This window comes from Sardina pilchardus, chromosome 13, assembly GCF_963854185.1.
Source record: "Sardina pilchardus chromosome 13, fSarPil1.1, whole genome shotgun sequence".
Lineage (NCBI taxonomy): Eukaryota > Metazoa > Chordata > Actinopteri > Clupeiformes > Clupeidae > Sardina > Sardina pilchardus.
Window position 1 is genome coordinate 10,698,561 of NC_085006.1, and position 25,198 is coordinate 10,723,758.

General features: G+C 47.2%; 1 protein-coding gene across 5 annotated transcripts in view; it reads right to left on the reverse strand.

Annotated features, from left to right (window-relative positions):
- septin4b (septin 4b) overlaps positions 1–25,198 on the reverse strand; it is a 52,858-nt gene that overhangs the window by 7,570 nt on the left and 20,090 nt on the right. The window contains exons 1-6 of one of the 5 annotated variants that reach the window (XM_062552479.1): positions 12,131–12,421; positions 2,409–2,834; positions 1,304–1,400; positions 1,002–1,088; positions 592–715; positions 95–229 (exon numbers count right to left, since the gene is read on the reverse strand). In XM_062552479.1, the coding sequence (XP_062408463.1) occupies positions 95–229; positions 592–715; positions 1,002–1,088; positions 1,304–1,400; positions 2,409–2,834; positions 12,131–12,175 (914 nt within the window). In that variant the 5' untranslated portion in view covers positions 12,176–12,421. Of the gene's footprint in view, positions 1–94; positions 230–591; positions 716–1,001; positions 1,089–1,303; positions 1,401–2,408; positions 2,835–5,144; positions 5,261–12,130; positions 12,422–23,004; positions 23,083–25,198 lie in introns of those variants that run through there. The other 4 variants (XM_062552480.1, XM_062552483.1, XM_062552482.1 and 1 more) reach the window with 4 other exon arrangements.

Sequence of the window (25,198 nt, forward strand, 5' to 3'; positions counted from 1 at the left end):
TAGGATTCTCTGCTTTCACTCATGGGATAGTGTTAGGGGTGTGGGTGGGCGTGGGTGCTGGTGAGGTGGGGTTCTCTGCTCTCTTTGTTCTCACCCGTGGCCGAAGGGGGAGATGAAGTAGAGGCAGCAGTGCACGCGGTTGTCCTGGATGTTCTTGCGGTTCAGGCCGCTCTCGTCCCGGAAGTACTGCTCAAACTGCTGGTCTATGTAGTCGGCCACGGACTTCCAGCTGAGGGGGGCACACACAGAGACAAACCAGCACTGAGGCAACAGCAGTGCATCTCCTGTGACCCAGTCCAACCTGGGTCACACACTACATAATGTGCTTAAGGCACCTACACATAAGACTCCAACCTAACTGACAATCATTCACAGCTATTCAATTTCAGAAGCAAAGTTATCAGTTATCAGTTTGCTCCCTCTGAATGCTCAAGTAACACAAGTAACAAGTAACCCAGGGACTACAAGTGCAAATTAGCTATTTAGCTAATCCTGGTATAGTAGTATTCTACGCATGGTCCCTGTCAAACAAAACCAATAAACTAAACTAAACAATGTACAGGTTTGGGCCCAGTCAATCCCTCTACATACCATTCAGTGTTATTGACGGCATCTCCGAAGCCTGGCGTGTCAACAATGGTGAGTTTCAGCTTGACGCCTTTCTCCTCAATATCCACTGTGTGTTTGGTGATCTCCACAGTCTGGGTTATCCTCTCTGTGGCAACCATACAGAGATACAACTCTCATACATGTTCATACATACAGCACATATCAATATACAGTATATCTGTCTCATACCAATATCATAACATAATGAGCTCAATCATGACATACATGTAGGATTAGACAGAAAGCTTAAAAAACTCCTTCAGTCTAAGTACTAGACTACAGTGAAGAAGACTGAATATGACATATAAATACTGTATAAATCCAACTGAACTAATGTTCCAACATGTCCAAGCTGTGGAACAGCATTTTTGATGTCAACCCTGAGGTCTCACCTTCAGCGTTGAGTAGCTTCCTATCTTTATACAGGTCTGTCAGGAAGAGACTGTTGACAAGGGTAGACTTCCCAAGGCCAGACTCACCTGACAGAAAGTACAGGCACTAGTTAGTGAGACACAAAGTCAACAAATAAAAAGAAAAGAAAACCACCACCAACAACAACGACAAAAGCAAACAGTCTCTGATCACTGTGGGTTTTTTTCAGTGAAAAGTAATCCCCTTGAGTGCAAGTACAACCAGACAGACTTCTGATTGTATTCATGTTAATCCATTTCTTTGATGCAGTCTATACACTCACCTGCCACCATGAGAGTGAAGTCAAAGCCCTTCTTCACAGATTTGCGATGCACCTGGTTGGGCAGGGTGGCGAAGCCCACATACTCCTTATCCTGATCCTGTTGAACACAGCCATTGTAGGAGAAAAAGAGATGGAGAGAGAGAGAGAGAGAGAGAGAGAGAGAGAGAGAGAGAGTGGGAGAGTGAGTTTCTTAGGAGAATGCACGTGAATTGCAGTCAAAATGGGAACAGGGATCATGAAAAATACATAACCAAAAACAAGAACACCGTGGGAGGCATCATGTCTCAAGATATTTCAGGGATTCAAAAATATCAAGTGGCGAGGTCAACATAAGGGCACCTGGCTCGTGTTCAAAGGCCGCCCAGCTCATTGTTATAGTACATTTTATCCACAGGCTTCAGACGACATGGGCATGGATGGAGACCTTAAAGAGTGTTTCTCACTGAAACAGTAGCAGGCCTCGAGTAAATAAAATATTTTACAGTGCAATAAGAAAGAAGGCGTGCCTGTTTCATTATCCTGATTTAGAAGCAAAGCAGAGACCGCAAAAAGACTCCACACCTTCTCAGACATGGCATCAAACAATAAAAACGACAGGCCATAAAAGGAAGTTGCAAATTTAAAACATTCAAATGAATGTCCTTGACTAAGGAGAAGCACATGCTTGTTTTTAAATGGAGTCTGTATTATAGGTCAGAATAAGCCAATGAGTGCTAAAACTAAGTGTGATACAAGTAATAACAGTGATTCCATATTCAAACGAATCAAAAGAAAGAAAAAATAGCCGAAAAACTACGTTCCGCACTGAACAATAGCAGATCTAAAGATACAATTCTATTAACATCATATAATTATATTTTCACATCCCACAAGGGCTGTGTGACCACAGGCAGAAGGACCAAATCCACAGGTAAGAAACCAGTATGTGTCAGGACAGACTCATATTATCTGCTATTACAACATCTGTAGTCCACCTCTATAACTAACAATCTTTTCATCTTCACACATCAGCAGTAACATGGAGCTCCAGGGCACAGCTGGATGTGACCATGCAGCCCCAGACAAGAGAGTTGCCACCGGCCTGACCCTGGCCCTTAAGCATTACCTCTGTGGAATCATAGGGGTCGTAGCGTCCCCACGGGCTCTTGGGCCGCGAGGGGCTGATGGGTGACGGCAGGCTAAAGTCCACGGTGCCCCGCGGGGACCTTTGGTCCGGGAGGCCGTCAAAAGGGCCCCGGCCGCCCGCGGCGGATGGCCGCAAGTACGTGGGCGTCCCCGGAGTTTGGGGGCTGTCAAGGCCCTCGCTCTCACTGTCCCCGGCCGAGGGGTGGCTGTGGCCAGAAAACCAGAACGGGTTGGCCTCTTTAGAGCCGTGCTGCTGCTGCTGCTGGTCGTGATGGTGCTGGGGGTCATGTTGCTCGTGCTGCTCGTGCTGGTCAGGATGGTCGTGGTGCTGGTGCTCGTGCTGGTGCTGACCCAAGATGTTCTCCAGCTCAGAGTCCTCTGAGTCCTCCTTGGAGTGGCTGGAGCTCTGAGTGGGGACCAGGAGCGGATCGGGACGGAGCGGGACGGGGACAGGGACGGGACGAGGAGGGTCAGGAAACAGGGGAGGAGGTGCCGATAAGGAGGTGGTGACGATAGGGAGGTGGTGAGGAGGAGCCGACGCGGTGGCAGAGAGGGAGAGAGCGGGGTTATTGTTGGAGGTGAGGGAGAGAAAGGAGTGGCGGAGACGACAGGGAGAAGTGGGTCGCCAGGAACAGAAAGAGAAGAAGAGAGTTTTGCTGGTGGTTAGACAAACCTGACACTTGTGAGGAGGTGGTGAAAACAACTGACCAGATCACATTTGGAAACACCTTGCCTGAGGTTTGCATGCATGTGTGTATTTACCTTCAACTAACACTTAAAGCATATCACCAAATGCTAGTTAAGTAAACTAGCAACTAACAAAATAACTAACTGCACGTTATCCCAAGATAGACTCTAGGCTTTCATACACAGTTCATAAGCAAACCTTGAAATAAAGTGTTACCAAATATATTAGTGGTGTAAGTACAGGAGTGTGTTACACGAGGACAACAGAGAATACAGAGAAGGAAGAGACATTCAGTGGCTCTGAGTCGAAACAGTTAAAAACAGGCTGTTAGTTCCCAAACAACACGAGGAAGAAGACTACAATTAATGCCAGAAGACAGCAGACCACAGCCGAAGCCAGAAAACCTGCAAAAAAAAGGGGGACACTCGATTGGGAATGCTTCAACCGATTTCGGATTCCACCCGGAAATCAACGCAGCAGATGCGATGGATGAAATACAGCACCCGGGGTCAAGCCGCATCCGATCCAGACACTTCATCTGGACCTTAAGGAAAAGGACGAGCGATTTTCCCCCGAGGCCTGCTGTGGTGTACGGGCTGCCAGATAGAAAAATCTGCCTGGACAGCAGATTCTGATTTGGCAATGCTGTGGTGAAGGAGGCTGATCATCGCAACACTTCCACGTGGCTCACAACGGGAAGAAGAACGTTTTGTATCTATATTATATTGCAACATTTGTTATTTTCTTTGCATACCATCATACTGCGGTATCTTGATGAAATCTGTTGTTTGTGTAGGCCCAAGACATCACTATTCATGCATACTTGAGGATGAATATGGAGAGGAAATCTAATATCCTCTGCGCAGGTCAGTAATGGTCAAGACCACTCCGAGGGCAGTCCAAACAGTGGGAGAATAACTCCAAAAACAGATAGTCCAAGTCCAAGAGATATGGCTTTCGGGATATTAACTTAACCAAAACGTCTCAAAAACCACAGGTATCAAAGATAATGTTGACATACCGAGTTGAAGTATTGCTGTAGCTTGAAATGCATAGATCCATCTCTTCCCTGGCTATGGGTCTGCTGTGTTTTGGTCATGAGTGTATCTTGTATTGCATGACAATGAGTTCCCCTTCTACATTACCAATTCCAATTGGTTGGGCCAACAGTGAGAGGAACCAAGTGTCCTTTGTCTGCAAGAAGACACTCTCTAGGGCACTTTGGCCCGCTGCCAGGCAGGGTCCTCAAGTTACGGCTGGTCCAGACGCTCAGAGGCTTCTGTGGTGAATTATACACTCGTGTGGGAAAGGACCACGGTGCAGGTCAACTTCAGAGGAGATGTGTGTGTGTGTGTGTCCGCTGGTGAAAAGTTGTGGTCCTGAGGCCTCCTCCTCAACTCACTCCAGTGTTGTTTGGGTTTCTTTTCATTGTGGGAACTCTTGTCCCAGATTCCAGTTTGTTCTCGGATGAATTGGAGCAGGTCACCTTTACTGTTTTAGGTCAGCGTCATTGTTTTAGGTCAGCTTCACTGTTTTAGGTCACCTTCCCAGCCAGCCTTCTGGGTCTCCCTCACCAACAGTCCTCCTACAATGGCACCCAAGTATGGCGCATAGCTGCTAGCGGTTAACGGCTCACGTTGGTCAAGTACATATTCTCCCTCAACTTGGTTGGTATGCTTTAGACTTACTAATACATCAATATATCCATTTGGGAACTAAATAGATTTGAAATATACCTTATTATAAAACCCCAATTATTGATACACGTGCCTTGTAAATGTTTTAGTTGTGTCCTTACCAATGGCTGTATATTTTTATACAGTCCACGGTACATACAGTATGAACGCTTGCATATTGAATAGGTATTGGATCACATGGTGGCTCATAGTGTGGGATGGCATTCAGCCCGTGAGCCCTGGGGGCTGAAGCAGGGAGGTCAGCCATTCAGCTGCAGCACAGTGACCGACACCAACGCTCTGTCTCATGAGGGGGTGAGGGGTCACTCAGGGGGTCAGGGGTCACTTGTACCTGTTCGGCCTCATGCTCCTTTGGCTCGGGGGACGTCGGGGCGGAATCCTGCTCGTCAGACTGCGAGTCGGCCTCGTGATCGCTATCCTCCATTGCTACTGGGGCTACAGTGCACTCTGCCATCTCCAACCAGAGAGAGGGTAGGGGGTTTAATTTGCGGTAGAGGGAGTGGTGGTCAGAAGGAGAGGGTGTGGCAGAGGCCGATGACCAGGGCAAAGCAGGAAGGTTTTGGGATGAGGGGGGCAGAAGAAGTGAGCGTTGGGAGCCAAGGGTCAGAGTAGGATTGCATTTTAAGTGTGTGTGTGTGTGTGTGTGTGTGTGTGTGTGTGTGTGTGTGTGTGTGTGTGTGTGTGTGTGTGTGTGTGTGTATGGGAGAGATGAAAGGAGAGGAGGGTGAATATGGGATCGGGAGAAGAAAAGAAAACCATGAAATGATTAATCAAATCTCCCAAACTCCATGAGAGAAATGCAGAAGTCTGAACGGAGATCAATGAACGAGAGGCTCAGTGGAATGCTAGAATAGTGCACAGAATGTCACAGAATGGCTAAAAGTCAATCGGAGGATGAGCTCTCCAGGGTGGCCTAATGTCTCCTGTCTCTTCATCTGACTCGGTTATTACGATATGTGTTACAATGTGTCAGTTTGATTCATACTTCATACTAACACAAAAACACACACACACACACACACACACACACACACACACACACACACACACACACACACACACACACACACACACACACACACACACACACACACACACACACACACACACACACACACACACACACACACACACACACACACACAGAAAGGTAGCTGATTTAAATGGTCACTTCAAAGGCACCACTAAGCCATTTCTTTGGATGCTGACGTTACTGCTTCAGCCTATGGTATAATTCAGAGGACAAACTACAAGGTTTACATAATAAACAGAACAAACATTTTATATTCTGGGATACTCGACATACATTGTCTTGTTGTGCCACACTTAAAATCAGAAAGCTGACCAAAGTACATGCGCTGTTTTCAAAACCGGCAATTATGATGCAGCCGCCCTGACATCTTCCCAGCTTTAATTGCACAGAGATCTGGAACTCCAGGGCAGCAGGATATTAACAGAATCCCAGATTAGGCACATGTGACCTCTTTTCTAGCCTTGTGCGTGTGCGTACAGATCAATTGTCACTCCCCCTCACCAACAAGCTCCACAATGACCCATTTACCCAACGCTAATCAATGCTACAGTGGCTACTTTTGAGCAATCAGGACGGAAATGCAAATAAAAGTAAAGACGTATGTCATTATGCCATCTGATGAGATCAAACTGCTCATGCCACAATACAGTGAGAGCTGAAATGGTTCAGTGAAAAACTAGCTTGTACTGAAACACCAGCGTAATCCTTGGTTCAGCTATCCTCATCTATCATTCATCAAACTAAAATAACTTTGAACGTACTGTACAGTAGCAGTTGAATAGATACATGATGCAAATTAGACTGCTTTGAACAGCTGATGCAAACTAGACTGCTCTGAACAGTTAAACGCAGGTCACTGCTAACGTTAAAGGAAAACAAAATACATCTAAATCAGACATAAAGGAGAATTAGGCCTCAGCCATGTCCTCTTGCACCTTAACAAACACACATCACCCTGGTTCAGTAAGCAAGATAACAAAAGTCAACAAGACTGCACGACGGAGCTCACCTACAGTACGTGACCCTTTCAGAGATGAAGCAGCCTCAACCTGTGCTTCTGGGACAGACTCTCCACTCCCTCACACAGAGGCCGTCCCAGAGTCCAGCCCGGGCCTTTATAGTCCTCCGCTCTGGGACGCCGCGTCCTTCAGCACCATTGAGCTGACCGCTGCCCCAGGCTGCCAATCATGCCCCACTCCCACTGTGCCACTATTGACAAACCGGCGGGGCTGAAGCACTGCTCACTAACTCGCCGTACCCTACATACCCTACATACAGTACAACTCTACACACCAGAGCTACGAATTCAAAGTTGTAAACACAAAGGAATGAAGACGTCACAACGTCAGTTTTAGATAGCTGATTTGGCTTCTTCGCTTCCTTTAATTGACAGTAGTCAGGTACTACTTCCTCTGCTATGAGGTTCTCGCTCATGAACAGGCATTGAGTTTCAGCCTACTGCATCAGGGCTGAAGTGTACTCAAATGTGGTCATTCTCGACTACGCTATGTACATTTTCTAACCATGACATGCAGTGAGCTGGGCCGCTTGGGCACCGTCTCGGAGGGATGTCCGTGCCAGAAGACATCAAATCATCTGGGCCTGTGGAACATCTTACCTCAGCATCGCTAAAAGCTCTTTTTCCAGCTCCGTCTTACACTGTGTCTGCATTTCCAGCACGTAACCGCACGTCCTGAAATGACACCGTAATAATATTCAGAGGATAGGTGTCACTCAGAAAATGCTGATGAGCCTGGAGCAGAGAGGAGCTATGAAACTGAAGGGTGTCACGAGCCACTGCTCTTAACACTCCCGAGATGACATTTTTGGTGTTTTGGAGTCAACATCCAATGCACTCATCGGCAAGAATGTTGTTAGCTCATCTTTAAGCAACGATCTGTAAAACCAGAGTTCTGTGTGCGGACTTTAGCAGGCTGCAGAGAGTCGTCCAGTAGGCTCGCGTTCCCTGAAGGAACCGACCACACCCATAGTGTCCTCCTGCTGGGTGAAACCCAAGCCCCCCCGATCTGACCACTGTTGTACACATCACCTCCCAGACTCTCATCTGGGTGTAAGCTGTAGGAGCAGTTGGCACGACGACCGGTGGCGAAGTGCATGATAATCTGCAGCATTAGAGGCTTAGGAGACCACGGCCACATCTGAAACAGATTTAAGGGGGAAAACATCAAGGAATTCCCCCCATCGCCCCAACTGGAGGAGCATCCCAACCCACTCCCCCCCTCTAGGGCAGGCACTGCAAATACCCCTCTTCCTCTTCTGCTCTCTTACCCCAAAACACTCCTTCAGATCTCTCAGACACACACACACACACACACATACACAGGGTACAAGAGCGAATAAATAAAGACTGCTTACACACACAACACAGGGTACAAGAGCGAATAAATAAAGACTGCTTGAGAAAACACACGTATGCAACCCACAGACAACAAGCGAGTTCTGAGTGGGGGGCACAGTGCACACAAACAGCGTACCGCAGAAGAATGGGCACGCTTGTGCTGGCATCTGGGCGCAGAGCAGCAGTCAGATTACGTCAAGCGCACAGAGCACTCGTGTTTGGGCTACTTGGCATTCCTTGTGGGGAGCGTTGTGCTGCGAGCGACCGACTGACGAAGCCACAGGATAAATGGCCTCCCCTCCCTGACAGAAGCGTGTCCGTCCGCAAGTAAACAGCTATTATGCTCTTGTTGGGTTGCACACAGTGTGGAGGAGGAGGAGAGCGAAAAAGTGGTGAGAAGAGTACAATCGCTTCTTGTGCACGTAGTAGACACAGTCAGAGCACAAGAGCTCAATGAGGCGAGAAAGGAAATCAATACAAGTTCATCGTTCAATCGGGATGTTGAGGGAGCAGTACAAAAATACAGAAAACAGTCTCAGCTACTACATCCCATTCCCCAGACAAACTCTTTATCAACTCTTAACAACTCAAAAACAACACATAGTGGCCCACAGAGGTCATGCAATATGCAATGATATCCATGACACAATGGCCACAGAAGTGAACACATGTCTACCTGATGAACTAACCAACATACTGTAGTTCACCTCTGGCAACCATTGACTGACAGTGAGGGTGCATCTCCTCTCATCGGACACAAGCTTCTCCTTCATCCAACATGTCTGCCTGAGCAGCTTATTTGTATAACGAGTTAATGAAGTTACGCATGTGAGTTGTAACGACCACCTGGAAGGCTCTGTCGTCTGACTGGAAATAACTGGACCGTCTACTGTACTGTACTACTGTATTAGAGCACTGCTTTCAAACTTAAGTCTCAACTGGGGGTCTGGAGAGATTTGCTGATGTGATTTCAGCAGGATCTATTTATGACCGTTTCACATTATTACCGTGGCATCACTCACTTTGAAGTTACATTACATTAGACCCATGTAGGCCTACTGTGGACCTATCTGTCAGAGTCAGAGAACATTGAGAGAATGAGACTAGAAACCTGTGCTAGGCTCTCAGTCACATAACCACAATATCACACTGTGGCTACAACATCAACAATGACAACAACAACAACAACAACAACAATGACATGGTCAACAACAACAAATCTAATAAGCACAGGAAACAAAGTACTAAAACTAATGGAGTCGCCTGCCATTCCTGGTTAGAGTTATAGAGGCTGTTTCCAGCCAAACGTTAGGTGCTCTGGGACATACATGGGTGGTCTCTCTGAGAGGGATTTGGCTCCTTTCGGCAGACTGGCATCTCTCATTTAGTTCACTTCAAACAGAGAGAGAATTACCCCTCAAATGGGAAAAATATAGCCTGTAAAACATAATGCCTACAATGTGTTGAGTGACGGCGGGCACGTAGAGCGAGTGTGCTTTTGCAGTCACACCAGAATTTCCTGGGCAAGACCATTATGGAGAAGAGAGGGCACTGAGGCCCTGCTTCACATACTTGGTGGCAGGTCTGTGGCCTGAAGCAACATACCGTATTGCACTATAATGATCAGTTGTAGGTAGACTACTGGGCCATGTTGATGTTGAGGTCTACTATAAAGATGTCAATGAGCAGTTAGCAGCAACAACGCTGTCATCCAAAAGGAAGTACCATCTTCCTGAGCATCCTTGCATGAGATATACAGTACAGTAGCCATTCTGTGGAGGGTTGTTTTGTTTGAGAGGACACATGTCATTTCCCAACACGCAAGCCCTCAGACATGTCAGTGTTTGTGAATGACAATGGAGGGTTGTTGCTAACAATGCTCTAATTGTTTATTTGACTTTGGTTTCTCATCCTCAAATTGCTTCTCTCGGGAAATCACTGCAAACTCACAGACTAACCACATTCTCCGCCTGAGAGTCCTCCATCAACATCTGTCAACTGACAAGAGCAGCTTGTGTGATATTTTCAGCCATGTAAATAACGTAAGCAACAAGGAAAGACAGGAATTTGTCTAAGTCTATCATTGTCATTATTCCATGATCGAATTAGTGAGATGAAATATCACTGATTCACAAGACTGTGGAAACTGAATATCATATACAATTCCTGCATGCCACAATAAAGACATTAATTAGATAGTAGTAACGCCATACACTTTAATCAATTCTTATTCCTATTTGATAGAAACATTTGCTCCCATCATTGAAGCGCACATACATGCAAACTTATCTCCTGTATCTACAACCACACCAAAAACACAATTTTCTCCAAGAGACACATATAATAATGTACTCCACAGAGAAAAAAGTCCAACTAATGCTAGTTGAGAATGTGGATTTGCCTGTGAGAGTAGAAACCTGATAGGAGATCATGGTCACCTATCTCTGGGGAGTCTCGGCCTGCAGCCGAGGATGCTAGGAGAGAAGAGGAGAGGAGAGGAGAGGAGAGGAGAGGAGAGGAGAGGAGAGGAGAGCAGGAGCGCATAGCAGGGGGGTAGGCCTGGAGTGCGGGGGTATTTGGGCAGGGGTGGTAGGCACTGAATGGCCTGGTTGTTCGTGCGAGTACAGCGGCTGTCTTTGTGAGTCGGGCCGGAGAGGGCCGATGTGTCCGAGAGAGGTGATGTGAGCGGAGCGCTGAATGGGCCGCTCTGAGCACAGACTCAGACTCAGGTGCAGCCGTGCGCTCATCTGTAGCCCTGCATTATTCATGTGTTTGTTTGCAGCGGCTGCCGCTGCTCTCAGTTGTTGTGCTGCTATCGCTGTTGCTCTTCAACTTCTTCTTTCTCATATTTATTTTGAATCATACAGATCTTTTTTTCCAGTTGGCTCAGTGGCTCTTCCAAATAACTTCCAATTATGAGGAAAATAAACTTTGATTTGATTTGATTTGATAGACACAACTGTATACAAGATCTGCCATGAACTCCCATTTATTATTATTAAACATGTGTTGTTGGGGGTGAGGGTGGTGGGGGTGGAGGGGGGGGCAGTGGGAATTTAGTCAAACTGCCAAAGAACGCAAGTAAACAGGACAAGGGGAGAAAACTGTCTGGGGCCAAAGAATTGCACAGAAAATACACAGCTCATGGAGCCATATGGTCAATAAAAGCAGGAGAGGAACCTATTAGGAACAACACAAGCAGCCTAGGATCTACCAGAGATGCCGCTGATTAGAAGAGTGTAAGAGTGCATACTCAGCTGCTGATGCTCGGAGTACAAAGACCTTCCTAAAAGACCATCCTTTAAAATGTCAATACATCCAGCTAAAAACAACAGCGCGGAGAATCGATGGAGAACAACTTATCTGCAGTGTAGAGAAACGCACAATGTTACGTGCAGAGAGTCTCCATGAAATGTGTGCAAATCTCGAGTGCAAATTCGGCAAGCATCCTTTCAAAACACCATTGCTGTAGACCACCAGTAAAACAGCTAAAAACAACAACCACTGGAGACACTATTTCACTGCTAAAAAAAACTGATCAACCGAAGCAGACATAATAACAAACACACACTAGTCATGGGAGAGTGCAAAGGTCAAAGGTGAGCAGCACAAACCGTGAAGGAGATGTATGACCAGGAGAGTTCACACCCTCTGACAGCCACTGTAAGGCATGTTGACCAAAGCCATGTTTTGATACGGTCAATTAAAGCTATCGGGCTTCATGGCAGGACAAAATACAAAACAGATCACTGTAGACAAACATAAGAAGAACCGGTGCAAGCATCTGACTAGTGATAGTCATCTGAGCCCCACACACACACTAGACACACACACACACACACACACACACACACACACGCACACACTGCGACACACACAGTTTGGGTGGAAGCCAACAGGTTTGTAACACTCAAGCCAGACATACCTCGGAGTCGCTGTTTATTTCGGAGGGTGCTGACACGTTCTCCATTTGCAGGCTAAGCTGGGAGTCGCCAGGAGTCCGACTAGCCGCGAGCCAAATGAAGGGGCCTCAGCGGAGAGGAGGAAACAGGGGGCCAGTGTGACTCCACAGACGCCGACTGTCACTTCCTCAGTCCTCGCGTGCACACACAAACACACTCACACACACACACACACACACACACACGAGGTAGGACGCATTTGCATAGACACACCCCCTCTAAGCAACACGTTCACATGGCAGCTGTTCCTGACTCTTTTTTCTCTCCTCCTCTCCTCGCTCTCCTCTCCTGTCATCTTCTCCTCTCTTCTCCTCCTCTCCTCTCCTATCCTCTCTTCTCCTCGTCTCTTCTCCTCTACTGCCTTGTTCAGTTGGGAGGCTATACACTGCTGGAAGCTTTTCGGCAACATCTGCCTGGCCATCTTTAACAAGCTCTTGTGTCCTCTTTCTCTAAAGCCACATCTGTGGCTTCATACACACACACACACACACACACACACACTAATCCAGCCTAACAGCCAGGAATACAGGACAGTCTTGAGGTCAATACATTCCTGTTTAATGGTGCTGAAATTGCATAGAAGAACTTGGTTTGGCAGCAGGTAACTGAGGCTCCGGACCACACTGGCCAGAGGGCATATATGGTCAACACACGTACAAACTACACATACAAAAATTGCTCACCATAGGGATACATTTATGGATTTCTGCAAATGGTGCATTTGGATAGTGAGCTCAGCTGAGCAACATACAAGCTGTTCCAAAGAAGAATGTGGCGACCGAAAATCACTTGTTATACAAGAGAGCTGACAAACATGCACGCACTTAGATACACAGACACACACACAGAAACACACACACACAAATGCACACACACACACGCACATGGGTGTCTCAGATGTCGGCACCAGGCCGCAAGTGGTACCACCACAGGCTAGCCGGTCACCCTGCCAATGACTGCGTCATCACATCTGTGAGCCCTTTGGCACAAAGGCACACTCACAGACCCGACTGAATCCTCTCTCCATTTCTCTCCTACCCTCTCTCTCCATTTCTCTTTCTCTCTCTCTCTCTCTCCCACTCTCTCCTCTTGCCATTTCTCTTTATCTCTCTATTGCCCTCTCTCCTCTCTCCATTTCTTTTTCTCTCTCTCTCACCCTCTCTCCTCTTCATTTCTCCTTCTTTCTCTATCACCCTCTCTCTCCTCTTTCTTGAAGTTGTAAAGCTCTCTCCAACTCCAGCCTGTGCTGAGCCCCTTTCTAAACACACACACACACACACACACACACACACACACACACACACACACACACACACACACACACACACACACACACACACACACACACACGTGGCGCTGTGCTTGGTCCACTTTCAACCAAGAGTTAAACTAATCTGACTGCCGGGGCTTCTCGCCCCCATTAATCGCTTTTTCTAGGGGATTTGGGATTGGGTGATTACGGCGTTCCCCGTGGGCAACACTTTAAAGGAAAAATAAGCGTCCTTTTCTTCAGATCAACTGTACGGCCTCTATTTAGCTGCACAATAAAAGTAAACAAAAGGGGTTCTTGGAAACTCTCGATACAATTACACTTAGTGGTGTTAGGATGGAAGTATCAGAGGGCTTAGAGCAGGGAACCTGCTTCGCTGGCCCTGCAGTGCATATGTAGGTTAAGAAGCTCCATTCACCCCCCTTCTGGAGCTAATCTGAATTTCCACGCCAGGAGTAGAGCACTTGGAGGGAGGCAATATTTATCTTCTAGAGACAGGCGGGCCGCGGCGGGGAGGAACATCTGTGTCTGCCACGGAACCCAACCACAGGCCCTCAGATTTAGATTAGAATCGCATCCTTGAGATCTGAGCATCGAGGCCATTGTTGGTTACAGTTTGAGACGAGCTGACAATAATCCACGTCTCCTCGTTTCAACTGGGACTGAGAGAAACTAGGGGATTTGGTGGATTTTGGTACACGTGTGTCATAAAAGTAGGTTGAATGTTCAGACCAAAGAACATCCCAAGCTCTACATAAAACATCTCTTCCACATGAGGTGAGGAGCCAAAGCAGTGCTTATGTGTATTTAAGCTCGTCCATATACCATACAAATCTGTTCGTTTTAATGTGTGTTCTGCATTCACGTCATGTCTGATAAAATCTAAACTCCCTCAAGACATCCAAGGACTATACCAACCTAAAGAGCAATATTCCTGCTTCTCTGCCTCTCCCTGAATTCCATTAAAGCTCCCTGCTTGAAAGCATAGCTCATCCCGGGATGCACCAGACAGCACTCACAGCAAGGACTGGACAATGCAATAAAGGGCTGTCTGGGGTTAGAGGCGAGGGGGAAGGACGTTGGGTGGGGTGGGGTGGTTGTGGATGTGGGGGGGCAGCCATAGTAAGGACTTCCTTGGATCGTATTCCCAAACATAATTAAAATGCCTGCACTATCGATGTTTACATTGTAAGGTTACTGGGCACGGGTCCAAAACAGGCTGCTGTAGCTGGCCTAGGAGTACCACTCAAGACAGACAGAGAGAGGGAGAGAGGGACAGAGGGACAGAGAGAGAGAGGGAGAGAGAGAGAGAGAGAGAGAGAGAGACTCTGTCGCATTCAACCCAACCCATGTGAGACAGGACAGATACGGCCTCACTGTGCAGGGGGGATCACACTACTGGACGTAATGTACTGGAGAACATAAACAATTCATGGCGCTAACTCAGGTGATGCTGCATTAACATTTAATCCAGAGCATCCTACAGCACAGCCAGGGAGATGCATTCTGTTCGCACAGTTACATGACGTGTTAGTGGAAAACGAATGTAGATTTCCCTTGGTCTTACCAACCCATGGTGTTGAGCTCAAAAGCCCAACATGATGTATTGTGTGCTGTGGGCCACACTGTTATGTTTGCACGTGTCAGATTAGATTTGAACAGCTAAATAAAACATTTTATGAGACTTCCTCCGGCAGTTGTAGATTAACATTTACATACAGAGCAAGTCAGTAAATATTTGACATGTCCTCTGTGGGAACAGATGTCATGACTAGTGTTGATACAATCTGCTTCAACCAACTGACTCGCAGCAACACGGCATTCGTTTGCACTCCCAGCATTCAAACTTGAAATGTAAGTTAGCTACCAATGCCTGATGTCCTGCAGGAATATTCATTTGTTTTTGGGTGTGTCCTGCTGTACACCGACTCTGTAGACGCAGAAGCTGTTTATATGATGTGCTTCTCTCACACATGCATAGTGGAGCCCACACCGCACCACACCACACTGCTCTAGACCACACCTCACCACACCAACCCAACCCTAGCGTACCCAACCCACACACACACAAACACACACACGCAGGAGCCCGCTGCTTTGAAGCCCATTTTACGAGCAGGGGGGGTTGGATGGGGGGGCCTTGTGAGGCGGGCTCCAGATGTGCATCTGGCGGCGCTCAAAAGCCAGACCTGCAGCAGGAGCTCAGGACTTCACACCGGCACTCCGCTCGCTAAAGCTTTACAGTGTTTGGTTAGCGGTGGCTCTCTCGGTGTGTGTTTGTTCTGGAGAGCGGCGCGCTGCCTTTCGCTGGCAGGATCGCCCTCCTTTGCTCTGTTCTCACCTCCTCCCAGATCTCTCCTTCCCCTTGTCCTCCTTTCCTTTTGACTTTGACCCCTCTGATTCTCTCTCTCGTAGGGGCTGGGTGTATTCGGCCCGTTGAGTGATTATTGCCAAGCTCTGGTCCGTGCCGTCTCTGGCCAGGGCAGTGAGGGACATTGGCACGACGACGAGCGGCGTGGCGCCATCTGCTGCCCTTGATAAGGATAGGCATGGCACACGCAGTGGGCCCTCACATTCTGACCACCCCCCGAACCCACACACCTCCTGTACACACACACACACACACACACACACACACACACACACACACACACACACACACACACAATCATTCAATTTGAGTGAATACATTCAAGTAGACCCTATACATTAACACTGGGCATAACAGCAAATGAATGGCCAGAAATGATCCCTTCACTTGAGTAAAATGAAGTGATGAGATCCAAGGGCCACGGTGAGAACAGTGTTATAAATAACAGAGCTAAGCTCCGGCACTGGGAGAAAAAAAAATTGGGACAGTGGCACACAGAAGTTCTCCATTACCCAAGGACAACCAACACCCCAAGGGCTAGGATTGCACCGGCACGTGACTACTCTGCATGCCTTAGATCAGGCGCCATTGCCTGCATCAGACTCGGATTAGTAATATGCATGCACTAGTAAATGCCAGAGTCGGTTAAAGTATACAGTGGTGTGCAGTACACGTTAGTGCAGAGACGATTCTTTGGGAAAAATTTAATTGAGTCCCAGAACTGGAGCGCAAGAGTCCCAGGTGAGGTCATAGCGATATAACTTCAAACGAGCAAGGAATAAGACTGATTAGTTCTTTCCTGCCATGAAAAATAAACACACGGCATAGCTTAAATACCGTCTGCTCTGATAACTAGGGGAAAACGTACAATGTTCATTCTTTCTCTCTTTCCTCTGCTTGTGTGAAGTGGTAAAACAACAACACGAAAAAAGTCAAGTCATTTACTACTTGTCACAGGAGATGGATTGTTATGGTCTCTGCCTCTCAAATCCATTGTCAGCCATTTTCCCACATACCCCCGGCAGCATATTTTCACTCCTCTGCAGAGGCTGTGCAAGGAGCGGGGTCTGCTTAAAAGTACACTTCCCAGACTTCCGGCCCCATTCAATTAGGATCCTTTATCTGACCTGGTTTAATGTTCCTGTTGAAAAGCGAGAAAAAAAAGGGGCCTGATTTCGTCTTTTTTTCTTTTTTCCTCCACGAAACACCTCCAGCAACCAGCGATGGCTTGTGTGGGCGCTTGCTGCAGCGGGCATGGCAAGGCTAGAGGGGAACCGCGGGAAAATGAAAGCCTCCTACCGGTTCTGTCAAACTCCGACGGAGAACAGCCAAGACTCGAGAACCAGAGGCATTTCCACTCTCTGCACTGCGTCTAAAGATAGTCCTGGAGGCCCTGGTGTTTGAACCGAAGCTCATTACATCATAGCACTTACCAGACTCCAAGCATTTAAGCATACAGATTTTTTTTTTTGTGTTCTATGTACGAAACTATAACAGCTGCATTACTGCTGCAAATGCTGCAAATGGAAGCAGAACCATGATGACAGGGCAAGTTTCAGAAGGATATCAGTCTAAGCTGCAGCCCCTGTCACAGTCAACTGAAACCACCCTAGCATACAGAATGATTCAGATCAAACTGTGTCTACGTACTGCATTTCCCATCATTCACTGCCACAAAGAGGCAGTGATTTTCAGAAGGAAGTAATCACACGCTGGTTTCAACTTCTTTTGTGGACATCCAGAGGGAACTAAAGTTGGCCTGGAAAGAAAATCATAACATTACCCCTCTGGTTGTACTTTGGAGTAGGACAATTATGCCCATTTGATCTATATCAAAAATCAAACTTTAGATATTTATTCAGCGCTTTTTTAGTGAAACAGTATCCAGTAAGTTCCAGTAAGTAGAACAGCCACACAGCAATCATAACAGGGTCATTAGTAAGTTGCTTGACTTGAGTTGAGTTGTATTCAGGATTTCATAATTACATCCAGGGATTTCCTTTCAACTGCTATTTGCACAAAACAATCCACGATTTCACTCAAAATAATGACCTGAAATAGCATCACACCACCACTGTAGACATCAGACTTGCTACTCAACCACAGAAGTTCACAATGGCGGATAAAGCCAAAGATTTCTCTGTCTATTGGTTTTCAATGAACCCCAGGTTGGTTGTGGCGCAGGATAATTGTTTTTTTCAAACAATCAAAGCCCTGTGCTCTAATCCTACAAGGAAATCAGCTTTTGTGGCCAGAAAAAAAAAATCCTCAAGCGCTGAATCATTTGGAGTGGGGGAAAAATCTGACACAGACAGACCTCATTCAAGACAAAAACAACGGAGTTGTAGACAAAACAACCTAAACATCTGTTGGAGTTACGCATCAGCTACCTTACACACCAATGAAGCAGCACTCTCCATTTTGTGAAATTGCAGTGCCACATTTCAGGTGGTCTGCATCCTTCATTGGAAAAGCCACACCACCACAATGCTGGACTTAACCCAGCAGGATGTCATTATCTGTGTGAGGACTATGACCTTTAAAGCTGTTAGGAGCCATGGTTGATAAGGTGTAGATAGGCTAATAGGTGATGTAATCGTCTGGGCTTGCCATCATACTTTTCCTTGATGTCCTGGCTTATTTCAAATGACTTCCTTAACAGTATAAGTTTTGCCAGCAGTCGCCTTCCTTAGATTTGAATCAATTCTTTGCTCTTAACTATATTGTGACATTCAAAGATGAATTTCAATTTAATGTCAATTTAAGTTCACTTATAGAGTGCCAAAACATTACACATGTCTCATGGCACTTTACAGAAAGGGCACATGAGTAACACAGTTCACACTCAGAATTTACACTTCACACTTGGAGCTCCCTTAATGTACATGTGCATTATCATAAAATCATGATAGAAGTATGTAAAAGTATAGTTGAGAAATATACTGTATTTTGGAGTGGGGTTAAGTGCTCTGTCTTTTGCTGTTACTTCTGTTCAATGTTGCACATCTCCATAGAGTACAGCACCCCTCCCTTTCCCCAATTATCCCATTATGTCATTAGAGAGAGAGAGAGAGAGAGAGAGCCTGCAAAGCACTTTGTCTCTGTCTCCCGAGCTAAAGGCACAAACCAGACAGGCAGACACTCATCAGGTCACTTGTATTAAGGAACCGGAGGGGGCAAAGACATGAGCTGAATAACACAGACATTCCCGAATACAGTCTCAGAGGGCTTTCATTTTCTTTCTTTCAGGGATGAAAGCAAAAGTGAATTCAAGTGCTACGCAGAACTCGTAACCTTTCAAAGTAATCAGATGTTGACAGATATATCAGTGTATTTCTGAAACAATAGTGTCTTGTAAGGCTAAATTTGACATTGTGTGGTCCTCCTATGAAACGGAATAAGTGCACCGTGGGAAAGTGTTCATCACAGTTTTAACTCCGTTTTATGGTCGTTGGGATGTACAGAAGAACCACAGCTTTTATTTTTATGCTCTTCTTTTCTCTTCGCGTGGCATCCAGACACAATGCTACTTTAAGATTCCAAGCCACGCCTCATGGCCCAGCGGTGCCCGTCCGCCCGCCCGCCCGCCCGCCCGCCCGCCAGGGGAGTCTTTTCAGACGATACCCCACACCGAAGACTCTCATTTCCATATTTACAACAGACGGAGCAGAGGAGGGACAAGGAGAAGAAGAAGGGGGAGTGGAGGTTACTAAAATACCACAAGCCAGCACACTCGGAGGAAAGAGTAAAAGCACTAATATTAGAAAGGAATCTGTGGGATAATGCCCCTTAAGGGTCCTAATCCTTCATGCTCCCGAATGGGTGATACAAAACAGGCCTCTGGCGGAAGATCATTCATGAAAAGAGCCGTAGATATATTCTCGAAAGTGTGAAAGTATGCAGTGTAAGAATGTGACTAGACCTTCTTGAAAAAAAAAAAAAAAAAAAAAAAAAAAAACCCAGAAGAGGACCAATAATCAAGAGAGATATGACGAGAATTTCCTTTGGCAGGAAGACCTAGCGAAGTTTAATATCTCCATCAGACAGACGACCCCTGAGGATGTGCTTTAGCGGTCTCTGATGTGATCACGCTCTCCTGCGACTGACCTGGCCTCTTTTCTCATTTTGGGTCGGACTTAGACCAAACAGTGAAGCTCCAGACTACAACCAAAATAGAGCCGCACGACGGACCCTTCAGACAGGATCACAAACAACCTGAGTCATCTCAGAGATGGCCAGAAAGAACCCAATTTCACACTCTTAGACCTGCTTACATAATCAAGCCAGCAACTCCCAAGGCCTTTGGAGAGTACATCTGTGTTACACAGTACAAGTCCCACAAAAAAAAAACAAAAAAAAAGAGGGCTATGAATACATGTACTGTACATGTAGAGAATGTGGGTGAGGCAGTAAGTCTACGCAACACATAACTCTGTGGGTGGCTATTACCACAGGAGTAAGAGGGATGGGAAACGTTGAGGTAGGAGTGACCCAGTCAGTTGGGACTCATCTCTGTCTCAGCCAAAACATCAGAGGTAGTCCAGTATAGACGCATCCGAGTACAATGACACAAAACTACCCCCTGGGGATGTGAATGATCACATGACTACGGTTGCACTGTACAATTAATAATTCATTCTCATTATATATTCATTTGAAGGATTTGAATTAGTCACACAATTAGCTTCCTAGACAGACTGATATCCATTGATATGAAGAGCACTAACTCAGTTGCAATTGTTTGACCAATATAATGCACTCAGCTCAGCTCATGTCTATGTTTCAGTTTCGGTGTGGATGCTGACAACCTAAGCTTAGTGCTCTGGGCTATGTGTTAGGATACAGCACACATATGGCAGCACGGTTAGAAAAATATGGGCTATCAGGTGGCGTCTGAGGAGTCAGAGGTGTTTTGGCTGAGAAGCTGTGGAAACACCTTCAGTCTTCACCCGAGTTGTCACGGCTGATGTATATTTATCCCCCAGTGTTTAGTCCAGCTGTCAGTTAGCGCGTCTCGCCCCTGATCTCTGGTTTCACCCCTTGCGAGCCCTTCAGGGAGAGATGAGCTCAGCTCTCTGGAGTCCAGTTAAAACATTAGCCTGCGATGGAGCCTAATGAGGGGAGCGTTGGTGCCTGCAGCACAGCTGAGCCGACTGACCCCAAACGGACCGACTGACTGACTGACTGACAGCTAGGACGTCACGCGAGGTTTCCCCCCATGGCTTGGCTCGTAACTGGAACTCACGGCTCTAACAATGGCCAGAGCCCCCCCACGCTTGGAAGACTCGGAGGTCCTAAGAGCAGGAGCCTGAGACACAGAGCACTCAAGCCTGGGGCATGGTTTCACCCGGGGTACTCAAGGGAAAGTGAAGCCATTAGGCTTAAGACATTGACATTGACCCTGTCCAGTAAGAGAACCACTCCTCTGCTGGGATCCAGGATATTACTCCACAAGTCCCATGCTGCATTCAGAGTAAAGCTGGACTGAGGCATTAACAGAGGAGGACAACTATCATTTTTTCTGTGTGAGGGAATGAGCATACATATCGTAAGGATCACATCAGGTCTCATTAAGAAATGCTAAGAGTTTTACATATCACAACTCCCATTTCCTTTTTCAACTGCCTTCAAAACTTGAAAACCAAAGTGAGCTATAAACGCCATACCTCATAGGATAATTCATGCCGTATATCTCCAGCAGCCCTCCAGCAACACAGGAGTTAAATACCTATGCATTAAACGTCTACTAAACAGGGAAGATTAAAATGAAACGTTGCCACTCCAGCAACAGCTGGATAAACCAAAGGGTACTGGAAGAGGCAACAAGCCCCAGATGTGAGGTGACGGCACAAGGGTAAAGCCCGCCTCAGGTGTTTAACAAAGAGCACCTGGGCGATCCCTTAAAACCTCTGGAACATTCAGACCCAGAAAGCCACAGGTGCTGAGATATAACTGAGGACCAGGGAGAGGATCAGTGTCTGGGCTGTGCGCAGGTCTCACTGTTTATAATCAAAGTCTGCAATGCAGGCATTTGCCAGCTGCCATAATGGCTGTTGACAACAGTAATTGCATATTTCCTTCCTTGGGCCGGTCTATCCATCCGTACTCCCCATTGCCCATTGCTGTTGTCTTGCTGCTGTAAACAACAATGCAAAAACAAACACAAAAAAAACCGACATCCAAAAAAATGTGGTTCCATTTGGGCGGTAAAAAGTGCCTGTGGTTAGGTTATAGCACGCGTTTTACAGTGACGTTCTCCAGGTGCTGACGGGGTTATGGGGTTCTAACTGAAAGCCTCATATACACACACACACACGCGCGTGCTAACCTCAACTCAGAGCCCAGTCAGAGGCACAGGATGAGACCGCATGTGATTCCTATCAGCGTGTGCCCGCAGCTCAGCCTCGCACACATGTACAGACACACCTACTGCAACTGCACAGCTCTCTTTTACTGCCCTTAGCTGGGCCACATATGGCATCATGATCACGAGTGCTCTGAATGGGCTTCTTCTCCCCCCGGAGCGCACTGTATCCTTTTCCACATATTGGGAATGACGCGGCACCTGTGACACTCACACAGGGAGGGAAGGAGAGAGAGAGAGACCGAGCTCTCTGGTTTGGTTTGCTGGTGGCAGACAGCGAAACTACCTGCAGCATTGACATCAACTTAAAATCCAACTCCGTAATGCTTGCGGAGAGGGTACAGAGACACACACACACACACACACAAACACACACACACACACACACACACACACACACAAAGGCAGAAGCAAAACAATAATGCCTGACAGGAGGACAGACAGCTGTGCACCAGACTCGGTACAGAAATAACACCACTTCATATTCTGACCGATCGCAACACTGAGCCTCCTTTTTTTCCCTCTCAGACACACAGAGACAGGAACAGACCGTCTGGAGGGGACACCGGGACAAGCTCATCATCACAAACACAATGAAGGGCAGAATGCAGACACACACACACACACACACACACACACACACACACACACACACACACAGACACACACGCCGTCAAGCATACAGACACACACACACACACACACACATATACCACAGACACACACACACACACAGTCAGATACTCTGCTGTGACAGCACTGAAAATCCCTGACTGCGTCCCCGTGACACGGGCAGAAGAGCAAACACCGGCAGACGGCAGGCTTCACTTACCATGCTGATGTCCGCTGACGCGCCGCAGATCAAGCCCAAGCACCGCACACAGCTTCAGAGGTGAGCAGACAAACCCCCCAGTCGACTTTACACACACACACGCGCACACACACACTCTCTCTCTCTCTCTCTCACACACACACTCACACACGCACACACAGAGGCTCACACACACATACACACTCAGAAAGGGGCTAGCGCAGACAAAAACAGGCAGCTTTAGACGCTTGGTGCAGTGGGGGAGAGAGGGGGAGAAAGCCCGGGAGGGAGAAATGAAGGAAGGAAAAGGGGGAGATGGAGAGAAAGAGAGAGAGGGGTAGAGAGAGAGAGAGAGAGAAAGGGGTAGAGGTACAGAGAGAGTGAGAGAGAGAGAGAGTGTGACGGGCAGTGTGGCTGGTCTTGGGGAAGAGGGATCAAACTTCCCCGGCACAATAGAGCTCAGGAAATACCAGTGGGAGCCGTGAAGAAGCGGGCCGGCGGGAGAGAGGAGGATGTGGAAGGAGCGGCCACAGGGTCCGCCGGAGGAAACGCAATCCCAGCGCCCTCTGTGAGTGGAAAATCTGCCCCTCAGATTCTGAGATACCCTCGACCACCACCCCTTACCCCCCTACCCCTACCCCCCCTTCTCCCTTACACATTCCAGGTCTGCCCGGCCAAATTCTTAAGACAGATAACTCCAGCTTTCAGACACCTTTTTCCACTTATGAGCGGGCTACCAGAACCATGACATCACCTCGCCCCACAACGTGTCAACTTCACCTCCCTCCGTCTCTCTCTTTTTAACAAGAGAGGACGGGCGAATTACACCGAACTACTGCTCAGCCGTGAACACTGACTAATGATATTAGTGGAAATTCTTCATCCGTGACATTTATGACTAAAACTTTGCCAGACAGCTTGATTTATGGATATCTCTAATTAGTTTAATTAAAGGCAGCAGAGACACACACACTGGATGGTGCAAATGTAGCTAGCTCAACCGTCATTTCAAAAACCGGCCACCGGAGCCATCATCACACCCAGCCCGAGGAAGCAAATGAGCCAGCCTGGGGAGTCTGTGTTTAGATACATCCACTCGGGCATAATGGCATTTATTCAGCCAGAAAATGCCTTAATCATGCATACAGGGACTCTCCTCTTGGGGCTGCCAGGACACGACGGCTCGTCCATTGACCAGAGCCCAAGGTTAATAACGCTGGGTGGTGTGGTGGTGCGTGGTGCAGTGGCCAGAGACTGCAGCCTGCTCTCTAGGCTGGAAACGTCCACTAAGTGCCTCGTGTTGTCTTAAGTCAGGGTCTTGTTTTGATGGTATAATCAATTTTGAATGCAAGGACCTGAGAAAGGGAAGGAGGGAGAGGGGAGAGAGAGAGAAAGCAAGAGAGAGAGAGTGAGAGAGAGTGAGAGAGAGAGAGTGTCTTTGTACTTGAACTTGGCTCCAGTCCACACACAAGATTGTTCAGCATGGCTTGATGTGCAATGTGCAGGATAATCTAGGCATTGTGTCGATGTTTGGATATATCTAGCATGTGTCCACATTCATTACCCGGGAGCTCACGCAACTATAGTTGCCCCAATGCTAATGATGGCCACCACCACAGTAGCTCGGGACCCAACCATGCACTCCAGCTTTATGAATAAACAGTGACCACAAGCCTCTTGCCATTATATGTGAATCTATTGTCCTGAGAGTTCAGTCAATACTTGGGTGGGAGGGCGAAAAAATGCAGTCGGTGCTTTCATCCTCAATCAATCAACTTTATTTGAAAGGCACTTCACATCTAATGCTCCTGATAAAGACATAAAAGAACGCAAACGTGATTAAAATGCTCAGATGCAGATATATCTGGACACATGCGTGTCAAACACTTATTTCACGTATTTCAGCCATCCGGTGGGATCAGCAGTGCGACTTCTCACACGTTCATAATTCATGTGGCGAATAGCCCGAGCGCTGCGGTAATGAGAGTGGAGAAATGGCACGCAGAGGAAATGCAAACCTGCCAGCGTGACATCTGACCTTCCACGACAGCCCACATGCCAAATGGTATTTCCACCCGGCTGACACATGACCTACCGCATACCTCACAGTGAAAGATCTCAACAGAACCTGCTGTAATCTTTACTTTCAGGGTACAGTCAGGTGCTCCACATTTTATTCACTTAAACAGCACAAGCATCTTTCTAGGTATTGGCA